General features: G+C 32.6%; 5 protein-coding genes across 10 annotated transcripts in view; 1 reads left to right on the top strand and 4 right to left on the bottom strand.

Annotated features, from left to right (window-relative positions):
- LOC142972856 (Golgi-associated PDZ and coiled-coil motif-containing protein-like) overlaps positions 1 to 1519 on the bottom strand; it is a 44225-nt gene extending 42706 nt beyond the window's left edge. For 5 of the 6 annotated variants that reach the window (XM_076114211.1, XM_076114215.1, XM_076114213.1 and 2 more), the window contains exons 1-2: positions 1393 to 1519; positions 647 to 774 (exon numbers count right to left, since the gene is read on the bottom strand). In XM_076114211.1, the coding sequence (XP_075970326.1) occupies positions 647 to 774; positions 1393 to 1480 (216 nt within the window). In that variant the 5' untranslated portion in view covers positions 1481 to 1519. The remainder of the gene's footprint in view (positions 1 to 646; positions 775 to 1392) is intronic. The other variant, XM_076114212.1, reaches the window with a different exon arrangement.
- Positions 1520 to 2214: 695 nt separating this feature from the next.
- Positions 2215 to 8224, bottom strand: Rheb (Ras homolog enriched in brain). Its single transcript, XM_076114208.1, has 5 exons — positions 8045 to 8224; positions 7896 to 7967; positions 7293 to 7500; positions 7090 to 7219; positions 2215 to 6768 (listed from the first exon to the last, which is right to left on the bottom strand). The coding sequence occupies exons 1-5, from the start codon at positions 8091 to 8093 to the stop codon at positions 6679 to 6681; spliced, it is 549 nt and encodes a 182-aa protein (XP_075970323.1). The 5' UTR covers positions 8094 to 8224; the 3' UTR covers positions 2215 to 6678.
- A 246-nt stretch (positions 8225 to 8470) lies between these two features.
- Positions 8471 to 12229, top strand: Vta1 (vesicle trafficking 1). The gene is made up of 5 exons (XM_076114206.1): positions 8471 to 8629; positions 8756 to 8941; positions 9229 to 9379; positions 9537 to 9694; positions 10138 to 12229. Exons 2-5 carry the CDS (start codon positions 8767 to 8769, stop codon positions 10593 to 10595), a joined length of 942 nt encoding a protein of 313 aa, XP_075970321.1. The 5' UTR covers positions 8471 to 8629; positions 8756 to 8766; the 3' UTR covers positions 10596 to 12229.
- Positions 11994 to 17341, bottom strand: LOC142972853 (putative acetylcholine receptor chaperone). The gene is made up of 4 exons (XM_076114207.1): positions 16957 to 17341; positions 14850 to 14988; positions 13884 to 14028; positions 11994 to 12887 (listed from the first exon to the last, which is right to left on the bottom strand). Exons 1-4 carry the CDS (start codon positions 17065 to 17067, stop codon positions 12812 to 12814), a joined length of 471 nt encoding a protein of 156 aa, XP_075970322.1. The 5' UTR covers positions 17068 to 17341; the 3' UTR covers positions 11994 to 12811.
- A 1417-nt stretch (positions 17342 to 18758) lies between these two features.
- On the bottom strand, positions 18759 to 19919 carry LOC142973333 (NADH-cytochrome b5 reductase-like). The gene is made up of 2 exons (XM_076114985.1): positions 19866 to 19919; positions 18759 to 19673 (listed from the first exon to the last, which is right to left on the bottom strand). Exon 2 carries the CDS (start codon positions 19654 to 19656, stop codon positions 18760 to 18762), a length of 897 nt encoding a protein of 298 aa, XP_075971100.1. The 5' UTR covers positions 19657 to 19673; positions 19866 to 19919; the 3' UTR covers position 18759.
- Positions 19920 to 20173: the final 254 nt, after the last annotated feature.

Raw genomic sequence — 20173 nt, 5'->3', positions numbered from 1 at the left:
ATTAGTGCACTTTTAGTCACAGTTTGATATAAAGATAAAGATTAAATAGTCAGTCATTAACTTCTAAGTTAAGAAAATGGAACAAAGTTCAATTCATATTCGTATATTTTGCTGTTTCCTTGTTCATTACAAGTGACATTACTAGTAACATAATAACATAATATTTAATAAAGTTGTAATTTGAAAATATAGAATGCCCAACAATCATAGTTGTATATAGCCTGCCTGCAATAAATGAATGTATGCACCCTGTAGTAATAGTGCATAATTCCCACGTACATACATTCTTTTAGTTACAATAATCCAACTGGATTCTAACCGGGCAAACAAAGAAAACTCAATTAACCTACAATACATTATGCAGATGAATATCATATTTTAGAGAACCATTTGACCAGCTTAATGCTTATAGCAATTAACTTTTATTAATACTGGTATTACTACTTCTTCAAGTATACCTTAAGTAATAGTAAAAATTCTTAGTTGACAATCAATGTCAGTCTTCATATGATTTGAAGGCAAGAATGAGAATCATGATAATATAGCCCTGTTTTTTTTATTGTCAATCATTAGGTATGTAATAGTAAAAACTTCCTGATGATTTATTCTTACATTACTATTAGTGTAGTATACTCAAACAACATACCTCAATTTTTGCACTATTTTGAAAAATAGCAAGTGCTTTGTGCGTGAGTTGTGCGAAGCATGAGCTGAGGGTGGCAATCTTCTGTCGGGCGCCAAACACAACCTCTGGTTCTTCTGTCTCCAGGTCTGCTGTGAAACATTTGTCATTACATTTTAATGAATTATATAAAAACAAATTAAGAACGATCATGAGAACAAAATAATTACCAAGTACATTTTAACTATATTGGTGTGAAACACAAAGTCTTTGCTAATTAAATCTACATTAGATTAGGAATATATCGTGTGATTTTTACAATATTAAATGATAAACCTCACAGTACAGAGTTGTTTTTCTACAGAATATGATAAGCTGTAGACTTGACAAAAAACATTGGAAGGAGGTGCCATGTAACTTGGCTTTTTTGGGTTGAAGTTATATTTATACTCAGATGTTGTATCTACACAATAAAAGACGAATTTTATGTGGTAAAGATTCAAGACAATGACTTTTGTCAGCGTCCAAAATGTAGTTACATAGCCACGCTGTAACAGATGCATGACACATTGTCGCTAGTGATGAATACTTGATAGATTACGAAAATCTTTTTTCATTAGAATAGGTGATGAATTATCGCAAATTACAGATTTTTTTTAACAAAAATCTGTAGGCAAGTAGCACTTCAATTGCAGCATACGAAATTAACACTAGAAGGCGTATTAACGACGACATCGACCATGACAACAATATAAGAAGGCTATACTTACTTAGAGAGGTATCTAATTCGACACATGCTTTATCAAATTCCTTTTCTAGTATATCTAACCATCGAAAACCTACTCCGGTAGTCGCCATTTTCACAATAATTTGTTGACAATTTACTGTCAACTTGACACTTGCCCAAGCCAATCGTTCAAAAACTGCCTACGTTTATAACTTCATGGTGATGATCTCTTTATTCTAGATAGTTAGTTATTCGGTAAAAATCTAATCAGTTGTGTTAAAATAATAATAGGTACTTTTATGCCGGATAATTGACCTAACTTTATGGTTTTTTTTTTAGTTTTATAGAGAATTTTCCTAATAGGCTTTGACCACATGCGCAATGAGTAGAATTTGCTAGTTGTAATCGTTAAAATAATGTACTGTTACCAAATAAACTTAGAGTACCTATGTGGTAGCGAACCTGCAATGAGTGATCAACGACCGACCCACATCCGTGCTGAGGCCTCGTTGCTGTTCCATGAAGTAATACTTGCGGCTCGGTATTGAATACCCGACTTTAATAATCTCTAAGGCCCGCGTGGCACGGCAAGACTTAAGTCAGTCCGAAACAACCTTGGTTCCAGAGACACCCTTTGACCTAAGACCTTTCCATTTAGAGAACTTAAATAAGATGGCTGAATTTTCAAATGCGCATCTGCAGATCAGGGCAAAAAGTTATATCTGGGCTTTTCTATAAAGATTTTCACAGTGATTGCCCGGAACTAGGAGGTTGGTGCCTCGGAGTCATTGTAACGCTCTCGGTTGGCTACGCTTGACATCACACAAGTCGTGTCGTTTTAGTAGTTAAAAATAAAATAAATATCGACGTGGTGGCAGTATTTTATTTATTTTTAAATTGTAAGTTATTTACAAATAAGAGGGTACCTACAACACTGTGCCACAGATTTTTGCACATTTTTGAAATGGTAGCTAAAACTGCTAAGCTTTTTTATACTACTTGTATAACCACTACATAGCTACGCCATGCAATGAATATTATTAAGTTGGTAAAATACAAACAATCAGAGAAATTATAACCAAACAAATAATTACTGACATGATGAATTTTTGGTAACACTATAAGCGGCGATTGTGCAATGTGTGCATGACAACATATAAAATCCGTGAATCAAGGCAATGATAAAATACAAAGTACCTGTTGTCCCCATACACATGGCTAATAACTGAGAGCACATTCATGGTCTAATACACTAAATACATCAGTATTTATTTTATCAATTATAAACGGTACAAAAAACAAGGCATCCATGTACAGTAAATTTTTCATTTTACTATATCTTATACTATCTACGTGCACGCATGTCTACGGTTTTCTAGAAATATATTTTCTTGTCAGTAGCACGGGCTACCGTGGTTCGCCACAGGTAATAACTATATTTATTTCGTGTTCACACATAACTGACTCACATGACAAGGATACTTACTGAGCGGCATCGTCATATCAAACACTTTATTTTAATGAAGTCTAGAAGTTTAGACATACTTTACAAATTTACATTCCCATCTAATCTAATAAAATAAACAATATAGCAGATTCACTCGTTAAAACTCGTATCAAAGTTAGAATTTGTATTGCCCTAAAAGTATAGAGAACTCGGAATTCTAAGCATCATTCTATTTACAATATGTAAAGTAAACTCTTTAAACAAGACAATGACAAAATATTACTTTTAGATTTGACCACAGAACCCAAAATTGATTATTATACAATGTTAATGCTAACATACTTCAATATACACTTTTAAAACTAAAATTAAGCTAACAGTATTTAACGAACAGGTTAACTCTTAGAAAACAAACCACATTACATTCTTGTCTTTTTGTTTTGTTTTCACAGTTTTTTATATAAATATATTTGGCCATTTGAGTGCTGCCACGATATCTTCTTGATCTCCAAGTATTTTGGTTGCTACGACCCTACTTGCCAATATTAACGAGGGTGTAACGGAAAGTGACATGGTAATAAAATGAGTGCAGAAGCTTCGGCCGAGACGAAGAATATAGGTAGCTTTGTTCATTTAACGTAAATATAATCCATTTGGCTAAAATAAACTATACAATAATTACATAACAATATTTGAATTGTATTTAATAATTTGTAGATGACGAAATAAAAGAAATTGAGGTCTTATGTGCATCTATATTTAAGTTTTATAAAATGTTGTATTAGGTATAGTGAACAAGCTTATTTAGTAGGTAGTAAGAGTAGAAGAACTAGTAGAAACGACGAGAATGGATCAATACAGATGCACAATAAAACAATTTAGGACTAAATGATTACATTTGGAATATCAGATAAAAATGCCTTGATTTGCTTTGACATGAACATGTTACCAAAAACACGGTATATTCTATAGACTTTGTGCTACAGTAGATAGATCTGTACATAAGTTTATAATATTTATATACCATTAGAATATTTAAAATAACCAACAAACTACTAAAACATAATAACTAAAATATATGCGAAGTAAAATAGTTCACCCATTACACAGCAAGTGTTACTGCGTCAGACCTATAACTAACATCATCACAACTCATAATACATACAATTATGCAGAGTAATAATAATGTCCTAACCCAAGCAGTATAAATAACAAACAATATACAAAACTTTACACAACATAATGTTATACATATGATACATTTTGCCCCAGTTACTCACATTTACGTATGCATGTAAGTATATTTTACCTACTTACTTATAACTAAAAGTGTCAATAAGTGTTCATAATTCGTTGATTGAAACAATGGAAAGAAAAAAAGTTTATGTATAATGTGTTGGTTAATAGCAACTGAATATACAGTTCGTAAACAAAATTCTGTCTAATACGAAAGGAGCTTATTCATATCCCTATAACATCGGCAAAATAACATAATATTATTCATTAGCTTAAAATAATTGAAGAAATATAATCGTACTTATATCTTTACCGAATAACACAGTTACGGATCAGACATAGTTTTGTTTACATACTGTATATCATAAGCGTGACGATAAAAAAAAACAAAATGCCGATAATACATGATTTCAATCAAAATATTTTATGTCTGGATGGTGAGGTGAAAATTATACTCATACTGGGATCACGTCGATCTAGTTATCATACACAAAGTAGTCTTAGTTAAATATTTCAACTTCTTTTATTCCATAAAACGACGGTTAATCCGAAAACGTTATTTATCTGACAAGCGGTCATGAGAGTCTACAGTCGCATTTTTACACAAGCTCATGTAAGCACATGTTCTTTCGATCAATGTCAGCGCTGTGGATGGTGGGGTAAGGATATTTAATCTCATACAGCAAATCTGTTGAATAAGTGTCCAGCTAATAAGTAGTAAATAACAGTTCGAAGAATCTCCGAATTAGCGCTAGTGTAGCAAAAGTTTTTTGAATTTAACTTGGCAGTTATAGACAGGAAAGGGGAATAGAGTTGATAATTTAACCCACATAGTAATTCACAACACACCAATTTAATCTATTTTAACAGTATTTTTTTATAGGCAGGGATCTTTCTCCTTACTTTAATTTGTGTACATTAAGTATGATCGAATGTTGGTGTGCTTAAAACACGCCTGGCGAACTAAATCCGAAATCTTAGGCCATATTTACCAACTACTTTTACTTTTCAAAGCTAAGAGTGAAGTGCTAATAAGATGAAAAGAGACACAGACTCTGAGAGACAGAGAGGTCTATAAATAAGCTGCAACATTATGCCAAGCCTAGCTAACATATTACAAATCCAGATCATGATATCAATTAACTAATTTTACACTCACAATTCGAAAGGAAATCATGATTCACATTTTGCTGGATTTAGTCTAAACGCCACCACAAGCACCCACTGCACCAATGGTATAACTATAGATAGCAGCGACCAGACCCCAAAAAGTTCGACCACACACCATATTTTCGTGAATAAGCCATTGTTTACAACACAAGCCTCTTAAATAGACATTGATAGTTAACTAAATAAATGCAATCTCACACAACGGTACAACATAATATTACCGGTAGTTCCCATAATCATTACAGTTTTACTTCCAAAACAATTTATGAAAATATAGTATTACAATGACATAAGATGTCTCACAGAATAAGAGGTATTACGTTACCTCTTATCTAGTCCAATCAAGTCATGTTCCACAGAACAAAGGAACTACCGAATATTACATTATTTTAAAACCAACAGGGCAACCATATTGACAACTTACACTGTTTATACATTTTTATACAAATAACAATTTTGATGACAATAAATCTTATAACATATTTTTGAAATAGACATTGTGACTTTAAATATTTAAGACTGGCAGAACAAAAGCAAATAAGCATTTCTTAATTTGCTTTTTCAACTAAGTATATATTTTTGTTTGGTAGGTAACTTATATATGTATATCTGCGGTGACTCTACTTATCATATAGTCTAAGTATCAATAGCTGGCGAAACCAGCAGTTAAATTCTTGAAGGATATAATTTTTGACTATGTTGAACTTCCTTAATTCAAATTAAGTATATTTGCAGAATATTTATAGATGTTCTAAACAACATGTTATGTTATTAAACATTACATACAAAACTAAAATGCTTAAGTATATATGTGTACTTGTAAATCTTTATCATCTTATATTAAAAATAAAATATTAAGACATTGTCTACACTAAAGCAAGTTTCACTACATCACAATTTCCACTTTCTACATTTTACAATAAAATCAACAGTATGTGACACAGACTGCTTATCTTAGTTTAGACAATATCTATCTCTTTATTCACATCATTATTTATTTTTGTTTTAGGTATTGAAAAATCTTCTTTTATATACCACTATATTATAACTTTAGTGCCCGGACTACTATTGGTTGTTTACAATAATTTAAATGGACAAATAATAACATTGTTACAATATAATGGTATTCACAAGAAAAGTCTGGTTTTGTACTGTAATCCTAGTATTGTAAATAAAAATAAGGAAATGGGCTAATATTGCCTCTGAGGCCATCTGCAAGTAATGAGTAATTAATTACCCTAAGGCTCATAATATTGAACATGTTGTTAAAGTAAGTTACAAGTCCAAATGGAATAAAGTCTATGGTAAACAGCTTGTAGTAAGTAAGTAGTAGTTCATATTTAATGATCATCCAAAGACAGATAAACATGATTTAATGATCAAACATTGCAATGGTCGCAACATTTAGCTTGCTGTGCACATACAAACACTACACTTTAGCTTAAGTAAAAAGCATTCATTGAACATAAGCTTTCATTAAGAAACCACACATCCATTCTTGTCTTGTATATGTCCATCAGATCGTTCAATCTCTGACAGTATAGCATGGAACATGTCGGTCACAGACTGAAATTGATAACAAAATCTGTTAGTTTATATTCTTACATATTCACAATAAAATATTATACTTTACACTACACTGGAAATACACACTAACAAGGTTTTCGTTTAGGCAGGAAGATCTAGATATAAAATTTATGACCTAACCAAAGAAACAAAAGTCATTCAATGGGTATCTTGATTATAAGATTTTGCTATATGTAAGTGATAGGGGTACAGGTTGAACATTTTAGAGGATGATTATAAAGAACAAGCAATCAATGGATGGAAAGGAAATTCCTTTTAGTATAGCCAATTTAAAAAAAAAATCATGTTCTCAGCACCCACCTCATTGCGTTTAGCACTAGTTTCAACAAATGCAGCCCTCCACCTCTCTGCAAGCCTTTTGCCTTCCTCTGTACTAATTTTTCTTTCTAGATGAAGATCTGTTTTGTTACCAACTAATACTATAGGCACACTGTAAAACAAAAAAAGGAATATCAATAAATAGTTTCAACAAAATATCATAAAGACTCTTTTGTGATACTCACTGGATTTTACCAACCATGTCCAGAAGTTTGTCATAAATTATTTGTACTATTTGAAAACTTTTACTGGATGTTATGGAGTAAACCAAGACATAGCCATGGAAGTCCATGCTATACTGTAGCGGGAATATGCTGTACTCATCCTGGCCAGCAGTGTCAACCAGTTTCACTTCATATTCAGTTGAATTCAGGCGTATAAACTTTGTGAATGCTTTGGAAAAAAACAATGTTTTATTGTAGCTAGCAACTAATATTTATTTTAATCAATAAATCATCAATATATATTGATTAGTTTATTAATATTTATTCCTACAATATGAAATATACCGTAAATGAGAATTTACTTTAAAATAAATTATTGGTGAACATTGTTTAGGTTCTGTAGAACAAATTTGTTACTGAGAGAATTCAATTCATAATGAATTCTTCTTACATTACTTTTAGACACTTGTGGTTAAAGATGGGATTGCAAGAAGATAATAATATAATAAAAATAATAATTGCGATCAAAAAATAAACTTGGACAGCATGTGGGGTATGGCATAAAAAGCGCGTTCACAGCGTGACATAAACATGTTTCCATTATGACTGCCTAAAAACACTTACTGTTTTCGATTGTGGGATCATACGAGTCAACGAACTGTCCTTCTACAAACTGTATAATTAAAGATGATTTACCTGAAAATATATAATTTTAATTATTAGAACGTCACTAACACTAAATAAGACGCACAAGACTGAAACGATAACATTACCCACAGAACGGTAACCCATCATCGCAATCTTCCTCTGTTTTGAAGGCATTTTCAGAGCTTACAATAAAACCAATATGAAACCAGTAATTATCGTGCACTAGCCGTTTTAAAGCAAAAACAGAATTTCAATCAAATTCATATCCACAAGAGTTCGCTTGTTTGACAAATGTCGAACTTGACATTCCGTTTTTCAGGGTTGCAGTGTTTCTAGAAGTAAGCATAAAATACGTTTCAATTTTTTTGTAAGCTAGTAATCTTAGAATGATTATTATAAGGTATTTCGTCATTACGCCTGTCGCCTAGGTAGGTAGGTAGGTAGGTAGGTAGGTAGATGCTATCTAATAATCTAACAATGCAGGAAGTCAGCTACGCGTTGATATAGGTACGATTGAATCTTCACATCCCTAGCAATTTGTTTGATCTTTTGAAGTTTGACAATAAATGGCTGTCATTTGATAATAATGTATGTCACTGATGTTGACAGTTGACTTTGGGTTTGTTATTTGTGACAAAATTAATTATACATTAAAAAGTAAACTATACTACTGGTTCTAGAAGTGTTTTCAAAAATTAATAACATCAATAGTAAGTATCAAATGATTACACATCATTTTGATACAATTTATTTCGTATGTTCAGCTTGTTATGAATCATCACACAAGTTGATATTCCACTTGATATTGGTAAAATTTTATTACAATCAAATTGTAGATTGAGACATAATGTCCTTCCCGGAGTGTCCCCCGAGTCTGAAGTCAATTCAGCATTACCTGAAGACGGCAGCGGAACATGACAACCGTGATCCCGTGGTGGCGTACTGGTGCAGGCTGCACGCATTACAAACGGGCCTCAAAATTACAAACAAGAAAACTCGAGAGGAATCTGCGTTATTAATAGGTATTAAGTCATTTTGTAGATAGTCTACTATATGTATATTTAAAAGATAAGCTTTATTGAGTATGTTATGCTTATATTAAACTATGCTAAGTAATATAATAAAAATGTCTGGTATGCTGTTATTATTAACGTGATCACATAAAGCCTAAATTTATCACTGACACAATAAAATTCATAACACATATTTACCAAGTCACTTACTTCCTTGTTTAAGTAATATAAGTATTACGCTTGTTTTATTTCTATAGCAACAAAAAAAATGTAATTAATTCATATCAATATTACAGCAATGATGGACTGGTTAGAAGAAGCTAAAAAAGTAAATAAGGATAATGAAGCAATTACAAATGAAGTGGCAGCCCAAGCTCATCTTGAGAATTATGCTCTGAAACTATTTTTGTATGCTGACAAACAGGATCGCGAACAGAACTATGGAAAGTAAGTTACATATTATAATTATTAACTGAATTGCAATTTATTATTTTTTATCTCTTTTATTTCATTTTAGTATTAAAACTAATAATTTTCAATATTATGTTAATTTGCTTTATTGAAAACATGCATTTTGGGGAGTAAAAAAATTGTTTTGTTCCAGAAATATAGTCAAAGCATTTTACACAGCGGGCATGATTTATGATGTTCTGACAACATTTGGTGACCTAACTGATGAGGCTGCTCAGAACAGGAAGTATGCCAAGTGGAAAGCAGCTTACATTCATAACTGCCTTAAAACTGGAGAGACACCAGTTCCAGGTATTCATTTTATGATTTAAATACTTTTTGCATCAGACATCTGGTTTAAACTGCTGCCTACATGTTTGTACCATTTAACTCGTAGGAGACGTGATACATTAAGTTCCTTAAATTGAGCTTTATTGTTGTAGACAGAGAGGACTAAATTAGAGATTTCTATATATTTACTCAAAGTTTTGTAATGCATAGGGCACATTATTTCAAAAAGTTTGAGCTGCAGAAGTTTTTGAACTAAAGTTGAAGAACTGTTATCTCTAATACTATAATAGAAAATTTAGATTAAAAATATCTACAGTTTTACTACGAATTTATTGAATTATTTTGTTTCCTATGTATCTGCCCTTCAGCCAAGTTCTCCCGCAACTCTCTAGCAGATCCTATCTCTGACTGTCTTGCATATCACAATGTTTGTATATTATGCTATAAATATTTATTTACTTTAGGCCCAATGCAGTCTGAAGATGGAGGAGAGAACAGTGAAGAACCAGCAAGTGACAGTCAGCCTACTCCAGGCCCAACAGACATGCCTACTGTTCCAAGTTTTCCATCTGTAACTCCATCCACCCCACCAGTTGCACCATCCAGTTTTAATAATTCTTTGCCTGATCCTAATGCTGCTATGAAAGCAGCATCACAACTTCCTCCTGTACCATATACTCCAGACCCAAATCCTGGTGGTTTTGTACCGTATGACCCAACCCAGCAGCCTACACCACCACAACCATCAACTTTTTATGGTGATAATTCTACCTTACCGCAACTAACTCCAGATCAAATTGGCAAAGCCCAAAAGTACTGTAAGTGGGCTAGCAGTGCCCTGAACTATGATGATATTAAAACTGCTATTGGGAACTTGAAGAATGCACTGGAATTACTTCAGACTGGACGTGATCCTGCTTGAAATAGATGCTTGTATGTGATATTTTATGTATGTATATAAATCGATAAGCCTTATAAATAATGTTACATTATCAAATAATTTATTCACGAAGTTGAAAGCTTGCTATATATATCGATTAACAATAAAAAAATATTTTTACCTATAAAAAATGCATTCTTGACTTCCACAGTTAGAAAATCTAAGACACCAAACTATAGATTTATTTAGATATGAATAATGCCTATAAAATCTTTCTCCCATTATTATCATTGACAAGTAAACAATTGGGCAAGATTTCGCCAAGTTTTCTGCTAATTCGAGACCTGCAAAATGTATATAACGAAACAACAATTTGTGTCCAGCTTTGTAATAAATAGCTTTTTATTATTTTACACACCCTTATGTAGTTATATAATTATTCTATATTTTATATTTATATATACGCCTTCAATGGACTAAGCGCGATTCAATATGATTGTATTAGTGGTATATTTGCGACATCGGCTAACGGCATAACGGCTTATCTACAGCAACAAGCCGATGCGCAGAAGGCAGGAATTACCTAAGTACAAAAGAAGTAGGAGTGTGTATGTAACGACAACGGCTCGGAGTCTGTATGCAATTGTATTTATTTCTCATCTGTGTTATCGTTCGCTGTTGTACATAAATATGTTGTATAAGCGAAGCTTTTAGTGGTCTTCCACTGACCTTCTGTGTAAATGTTGGTTCAAATGAATTTGTATTATGTTTTTATATCTAAACTTACAGTTACGAGTTAAAGTTGACTTCTCACTTGACTTAAAATTCCCTAAAAATAAAAGGGAAGGTCATTTTTGTGCACTTAGGACTGACCATACTTTGCCTAAAATATAAACATTATAGGGATGATCAATCTTCATGATCATGGTCAGAAAAAAAATTGAACATTTCATTTCAAATCGCGAAGGCATCATTAGTAGGTATACCTACCCTTCCTCCGACATATAAATAGGACACAATGTTTATAAGGTGGCAGTCACCAAAAAACGATGTGCGGAAAAAAGCACCTTTTTTTATATGTAGTTGATACTTACTCTATTTTATTTCGTAAGATTTGTGTCCTCCAAAATCAAATAGCTCTATTTTTTTTCTAACAATATTTAGGAGCACTGGTACCAAACATTTGTTATTGAATGTGAAACAAAAACAATAAGGAGTACCTAGATGGTTTCACAGCAGGTAATGTCGCGAGAAGACGTTGCACTGGTTACTACTCCTACCAAAGAGAAAACTGATGGGAGGACTAACCAGGGCAGGTGTATTACCATGATTATATGATGCGCACCGAGATTAGATAGCACCAGTATTCCCATGTAATTCAGAGTTTTTATTTTATAAGTAGGTTTATTTTTGTATGAATGTCAAAATAAAACGAATATACTATACTTTCCATTTATTCATTGATTTCACTCGAGACACCAGGCATCACATACATTATTATAGTCACACAATATGATAACAATATTGCAAACATGTCCATAATTTATATAACACGAAGGTAATGAAGCTGTAGATCATGAGTTATTAAAATTGTTTTATAAATATGTATGATAATATGTATAATTAGACATCGCAATAAAATAAAATACCTCTATTAAAAAGCTTTTGGAGTTATATATGTAGTGTATCATTGAGCAAATAATAATTTAACCATATGGTGCCCTGTAAATGATTATTATTTCTACATGTGCAATAAATATTTTCTAACCCTATGAATATGCAGTGGCAGTATTATTATAAACCTACATACGTGACACACATATACATCACTCACACATACAAAATGAACCTAGCATGTATCGCTTAAATTAATATCACTTTTAGGTACAAGTTATAAAGACTCGTGGCACATCCACCCAGAGAAATAGATACAAACTAAATTGTATTCGTGGTCTATTTAAAAATAACCAGAAGGTCGACTCTTTAAATTGCACTAACAAGGTTTTTTAAACTAATAAGCTGATGACTCTAAAATAAAATAACAAATCGCGGGTTTGACTAGTACAATCACAGTGTGATTATTAACCTATCGAGCAATATTTTCATAGGATACCTAATAAAACATGAATATCTCTCATCCCGTCATGTAGAGAGAGATTCTCAAGTCATTTGCGGTATATTTACCGACTGACTAATAAAAATAATACCATCGCACATAACATGTTATTGCTTTTAAACAAAACACACTTAGAATGCGATTAGTCTCTCTTGAGCCCGTTTCCGTTCTGCGTCGCTGCGGCTCTTTCCATTTCTTCTCTGCGACTTATCTGGTACCTGGAAAAAATACAATATTATAGTAAATTAATTGCAGCATGTGATGCCATTTTCGATTTGTAAATTTTCGCCCTAGCCAATTTGTTTCGCTATAGTTGTTTTATGTTAACGTATCAGCGATACAATAATATGCCCACACAAACAACTATTCATCAGGTCTGGCCACCTGAATGTACGCATTGTTGCCGATCGCCGCTAGCTTAAAAAGCAAGGCCCTTGCCCAGCGGGATATTAATAGTTGCTTTCACGGCTTTGATTTTATTTGCGCATTGTAATTTAAAACATGTACGAAACTTGCTAAGTACCAACTTCTAATTATTTTGAAGGCGTGATAAGTTGATGTTACATGTTTTAGAAAATTATAAGAACTCGAATTATTCTCGAACGAAAATTAATATTCAAATTGACTGGAACATGTATTATTTGCGCGACACAGTGGTTCGTCATCGCGGATTCTCTGGCCGATTGCCAGAGCAATACTGAGTGCGCGATAGCACTAATTTTATTTCGTAACTCTTGTTTATATCACATAAAAATTGGTTCAAGGTGCATTACCCCTAAAATCTGAAATAAGAGGACATGTAGCTAGAATTTAATCTAATCACAAGACTCAAAAATAGTTATGGACTTTTCATTAGGGCACTGGAGTGAATTAGCTACTTCTGATTTCAATTGACTATAAAACACTTCAAAAAACCTTTTGACTATGCCAAGTCAAAAGGTTTTTTATTGCCAAGGTGGGCTTAGTATAATGTCTTATCAGCAATGTTTGGTATTTGATTATTTACATATGTAATTGTTATATGGGTATGTGTAATTAAACAGAATTTGACTGGTTGACGTCACATAATTGCTACCCACATGATAGAGAGCAGATTGCAGATAAAATAACATTGCAGTAGTAGGTAGCACTAAATTATTCAAACATTGGTTATTTCTTGGAATGTAAAAATCATTGAAGATAGTGTGAAGAGATTTGAACATGACTAGGCTTACCAAACAACGAGTCTTCCACTCAGCATGAAGAAAAATACCAATGCTGGTGCACATCGGTCGAACGGGTCGCCTACCATAACGTGAGAATATGCTGCTAGTATCATCAATAACACCAGGCCCACGTTCGCTGTATTTTTTAATTTATCTGAAATCACACATTAAATATCAATTTTGTTTACTTATTTTGTGGTTTCGCCACGTTTTTTATAGATTTTATAAACTTAATATTATTTTTAATCCTTATTAACAATACAGAATCAGATAGTTAATCCGTAAGTCCAGCATTAATACTCAATCGTTAAACGAGTCTACTATCAAGCACTAAATGTAAATTTACAGGCAGATGGACAGAAGGTTAATACTTAGACTTATATTCGAGTTTATGTGATTGTGTATTCGTGGATATAAACGTTATATGATTAATGTTGATCTATTCTCACAATGTTGTTCATCATTGCCGTTATTTACGATCATGCCGCATGTGAGTTTTCATGCTGTCATCATTCAATATTTCCGGCACGAAAACTGGCTAACAGTTGCTGTGATGTCTATTGTATTATTGGTATGTGCGGTCTACATTATTGTACAAACATACTGTGGCCAAGAAACGTGCAGCATATAAGTAATTATTATGCCTACTAAAATGTTATGCCAAAAACAATTATAACAAAGTATTATGACAAAAAATGTGTCCAAGTAACTCTTTAAAAAAAATATCGAAGACTGAACAGTGCTAGTCAGTCATTTTTAGTAGCGCGCCTATCTAGAGGGTGACAAAATGGTAAAATGAGTTAAGCCCCCAAACAGAAGCATGACTCACGGTCCAAAACGATCGAGCGATAGAATATTTGTAAAAAATAATCGACTTTCAAACTAGCTCAAGTTTATGTTCAGTAGTTAGATAACTTCTACATAGGTACCTACTTGTAAAAAATGCTTCTTTTATATAGGAAAAAATATACTTACGACTAGGAATAACTGCAAGAGCCAACCCAAATAATATTTCGAGTCCACCTACAGCTCTCCTGTACCATTTCGACGGTAATTTGAAGTCCAAAGTCTCAGATAACGGAAATACTTTTGCATATCTCACGTACTCTTTTCTCTGAAAACAATAAAACATAAATCTTCTATACGATTTATTTGGGCAGTCTTGTTATAAAACATATTTTTAGTGAACCTGATCTCAAGTTCTTTTTTTAAACCATTTCTGTCCCACTGCAGGGCAAGGGTCTCATCCCAAACGTGGGGAAGGGAGGAGACCCTTGAGACCTATCTCAAGTTCTTGCACTAACTTATTTTGGTTGCGAATGTGTTGTTTATGAAATATATACCTACTTTATACCTAAAGATAAAATGCTTGTCTTTAGTAAAAAAAACTGTTGATAGATAGGGCATTGAAAACGACCGTAAAACTAATAAAAATAACCGTACCGTAGGTAGGTATTTAATTAATAAACAAGTTGCTATGTATGAAGCCAACCTATTTTGAATAATTAATGTTTTTAATGAGACAGGAGCATTCAGCCGTCTAACACTGCTATTTTAAGTAGCTAGCAAAGTATGCCTAATTTAATGCTCTGCTCTAAATTTTTTGAGTCGTACCTACCTGGCAATTTAAATACCTATGAAAGTAGTAAATTTGACTTTAGTCTCACTTAAAATTTTTAAATAACCTCGATTTCAACGTTTTAATTATTGTTACTAGTTTACATCATCACCATAACAATTGTTGTAAGGGACTAGGGAGTATTTTTATTTTAGTGAAAGAGAGACCAAAAAATGACAGCAACTTACGAATGCTTTCTTGAAACATGTTTTTTATCAATTAGTTGCAACTCTTATACCTATTCCTAACCGAAGACAAAGACTAGGGTAACGTCGGTACCGTATTTAATACTGGTCTTAAATCATGATTTCAAACACGTTATTACGAGTGAGTTTGGCGTTAATCCGAGTACTTCAGAAGGCACTAAAGCCAAACCACATAGACCTTCTCACTAAGTTGCTAGACTCGAATTATTTATTACCTAGCATTCACTCTTCTCGCTTCGAGCTTGTATGTGTCAAATCATAAATAAATCATAAGTGTGTAGGTTTTTGATTTTATTTAATTTGTTTAAATAAATAAAATTAGATAAAACATGAACAACTTCAGAAAAAACAATGCTTATGTATAGATAGCTAAGATGGAGCACGGCAGAAAGATGGCAAAGAGCTTATAGAACAAACAAAAATATGTTTAAATCGACAAAATCTTTGACACTGACAAATAAAGCCGTATTCGGGGTTTTCCCCATTTATTATTAAATAAGGTTATGAATATTCATAGACGCACTTCGCAATATTCACGTAGTTAAGTCTGAAAAAATCGATACATGTTATAATCAGTATCATTAAAATATAGGTACCTACAAACTGAGATTACACTCATGTTTACAAAAATAATTATACTAGAAAAACAACTGGATCACTGTTTTTGTTGTTGTAATTATAATGTAAAATATTAAAATAAACAGTACTTAGTTGCCATAAATTATTTAATATTTTAGTGAGTTACATATTTAATTTTAAGTTGGTAATAAGTAGGTAGGTAATTACTTTGACTGTAGAGTGTTAATACTGTTAATTAGGTACTAATAATATTAGCGTATTGTACGATAAAGAGGTAGGAATCAAGTAATGATTGCTTCTAGAAAGCTTACTTATTATCATTACGACACCAGATAAAATGATATCGATATAAACAAAGAAAATACTTAAAATTACAAGATCCCGTATAATTAATCTACGTTTTAAATATTTATCTCATGCTATATGATAGGTATATACTTTGCAAATTTAATGCACCTAACAAAATACGTAGAAACGGCTTAAAAAACTAAATTTCGGCGCAGGGGGTATCCGCGATCGAGTCACGCTGTCGCAACAAGACGACTCGGAGATGGTATTAGGCGGCAGGCCAAATACCAAAATAGCAAGCTACATTGGTGTGCCACAAAAATCTAAATGCACCTAGCGACCTTTTAAAATCTCCGTCTGGTGTGTAACCGATAAATACAATAATGCTTACCAAATCTTTGTGTAGTTCTTTGGAGATAAACGGGGTTAATTTTGTGATTCCAACGAATATGAAAAACACTCCTAGGAGGATGGATAAACTTTTCAGCACTATAGAACCCATTTTCGCTATTAAATACCACAGAGAATTTCGTCACAGATTTATAACACGAACATTCTAAATAATTTGTATTTGAAGATAATATTTTTCACTATATGTAATTATAATTAAAATATACTCATACTTTTAACCATTTAAATTATAGGATTATTGGATTAATGAAAATGTAAAATGTCACAAAATCTCATCTCATTAGAATTTAATGAACGTGAAAAATATATTCTAAGTTAGATGCAAAGTCGCAAACACGTTTCGCGCCGGCGCGAAAAAATCCATAACGCGTGCCAGTCAGTGTTGTCATAACCAAAAATATACAGATTAGCGAGGATAGGTTCGCTATTATAAAAATAAAGCTTTACTGTAAAAATCGTATTTTACAAGCTTATACCCTGTTTTTAATAAATAATTAGAATGATACAAAGGTAAATTTCTGAATGTGTCTTTGATCTATAATGTTTTGTCAGTGATGCCATCTATTAAAGAGTATTGATAACACGCAACATGCGCAAATCTATTAAGTTTAGTTAGTACCTACCCTTTCTCTTTATGTCTCTGAATGTAGCAACAAACTGTTTCCGTAAGTTGCGAAAAGTTAAGATAAAGACAGGTATGCAAGGAATGTATAGAGGTGAGACTGTAGCGACGCGGCGTCTAAAAGGTTTAAACTTTCCGATATTATCCGGCTTTTGCCTTCATTATTCGCTTCTTGCGCTGTAGCTATATTCAGATACTCAAACTTAACCAGCGCGTGCTATAATGTAACTTGAGTAATTACATTGTAGCCGATTCCTAGCCACCTTTTTTTCTCGAGATTTTTCGCCCTGGCCCCAATGATGACGCACCTAGCGCGTATTTGGCCCCTGGTAAAGTTAAGTTAATTTTTGTATGAAATAGGTAAAAGGATTTAATGTTTAAATTGAATAACAATTGAAATTACGCAATGACGCGCGTGACCCGTCATTGGCCTCCCTGAATTTTTTTTTCATGATGCGCTAGGTGTTTCGTAGACCATGAATTGGTCAAATAATGCTAGGCGGTAGAGTATGCGACTGCTGATTGCAAGAGCTCGTTTTCGTTTCCCGGGTTAGGTATTTAGTGCTAGTCGGAGATCGTCGGTAACGTGCGAAGCAGGTATATGGCAAATTGCAAGACTACACCTACTATTACATAGGATTCCCATGTAATAACACGGGTGCATTTCACGCAACTCTTTCTATGGGTATAATAAATAAATAAATAAGTATTATTGCACAACTCACACACGGTCATTTGATTCCTAACTAAGCAGAGCTTGTACTATGGTAACCAAATAATTGATAAACATACTTATATACTTTTAAATATATACTTATATACATAAATTGATAACCAGGCTCAGAACAAATACTCGTGCTCATTACACAAAGATTTGTCCCGGGTGGGATTCGAACCCACCACACGCGGCGCTACGATTGTGGCGGCGAGGTGACCGCTTAAACCACTGTGCCAAACGTGCAGTTAATACCTATTATAGAAATAAAATAAATATTAACTGGTCAATATTTAAATAGGCGACATGTTACCTATGTCTATATTTGTTTGACTACAACATGAGCAAGGAAATCTACCTACCTTCACACAAGCAAAATTATTATTGAAGACTGGCTTTATAAATTAGTAAAAAAGTTTATAAGGTCAAAAAAAAACAATTGATATCTAAAATAAAATTATATTTTCTATTAATGGAATTTCATTTTTTAGAGAAACATTATAGCTCTGCATAAATTTTTCGGAGCCACATATTAAAATTTGATCTTTGCTCCCAAAAGGATTTAATTTTAGTAGATCTTCTATTTGAAATTTTTTGCTTACTATTGGTTCTTGGTATTTTAATTTTGCATCACTTAAAATAGAGGTAACATAAATTTCATACCTAAAATTCCAAAAACCCTTATAAGAATGAAGCTCATTTCTAAATATAATAGTATCAATAGATTTACAACAATAAAACAATTGTATTTTGGTCATGTCATCTTCATTATTTAGTATGTTGTCTATAATAGAAACAAATGGTGCTATCCCAGTTCCCTGAGCAATCATAATAATTCTATCAAACTTATTAGGACATATTTCATAGTGTCCATATGGGCCTCTCCATAAGGTTGTACATCCTACCTCCAAATTACATAAAAACTGAGAAACTAAGCCCTCCTCATATTTCTTTACTACTATGGAAAAATCATAATTCTTTTGTTCTATACTATAACCTTTTACCATAACAGGAGTGTATGCTCGGGTACATGATCCTTCAGGATCAGTAAATTTAAGAAGTAAATGATGACCAGGTTTCCACCAAACCTTTATCCCATTTGGTTTTTCCCTTTGCAATATAATCAGGTAATGTGAATCACACAATTCCACATTCTTAACTACCACAAAACTGGTATATTCTAGTTGTGATACACCATTTTCATGGAAAGTGCTAATAACACTGTCTCCATTCTCTAAATATTTTTGATACAAAGCCAATTGCTTCTCATATATATCAAATATACAAGGATTGCAACCACTATTGCAACAGTCTTCTTTATTTGGTTCTACAGGCTTTTCCATTTTTGACAAGGATGATTCTGAAATGAAAATATAGATGTTATGTCAACCTAGTGTCAAAGTTGTTGAAGCACTTGAAGCAGCCCGCGCCCGTATGTTTTCAAAAATTAAAAATAATTAATTGACGTCAACGAATGATTTGAATTAAAAAATAATCGATATTCAATAATGATAATGAATATCGATTGATAATGATGAATGCATGGAAGTACCTAATATACTTTCATGGATGAATGATATTGCCTTGCGTTACGTTGCGATTGTTGTTTTTTTATGATATGTATGATTCGAAGTTCGATTCGATGGCGGTTCTGGCTTTAAGTCGAATTATTAAAAATAAATATTATAAGAGCATTACTTTTTACTGTTGTTGTCGTTCATTAATAAATACACAACGTTAAAAATAAACGCATCGTTCTGATCTTTCGATAGATTGATTATTTTCTATATATTATTTTTCTTATTTTAAAAGTGTCAAACTACTAGAAAATTATTGTTCTTTTTTTATTTAACTATGAAG

The sequence above is a fragment of the Anticarsia gemmatalis genome, chromosome 5 (genome assembly GCF_050436995.1).
Source record: "Anticarsia gemmatalis isolate Benzon Research Colony breed Stoneville strain chromosome 5, ilAntGemm2 primary, whole genome shotgun sequence".
Classification (NCBI taxonomy): domain Eukaryota; kingdom Metazoa; phylum Arthropoda; class Insecta; order Lepidoptera; family Erebidae; genus Anticarsia; species Anticarsia gemmatalis.
This window is presented reverse-complemented; position numbering and strand designations above follow the sequence as displayed.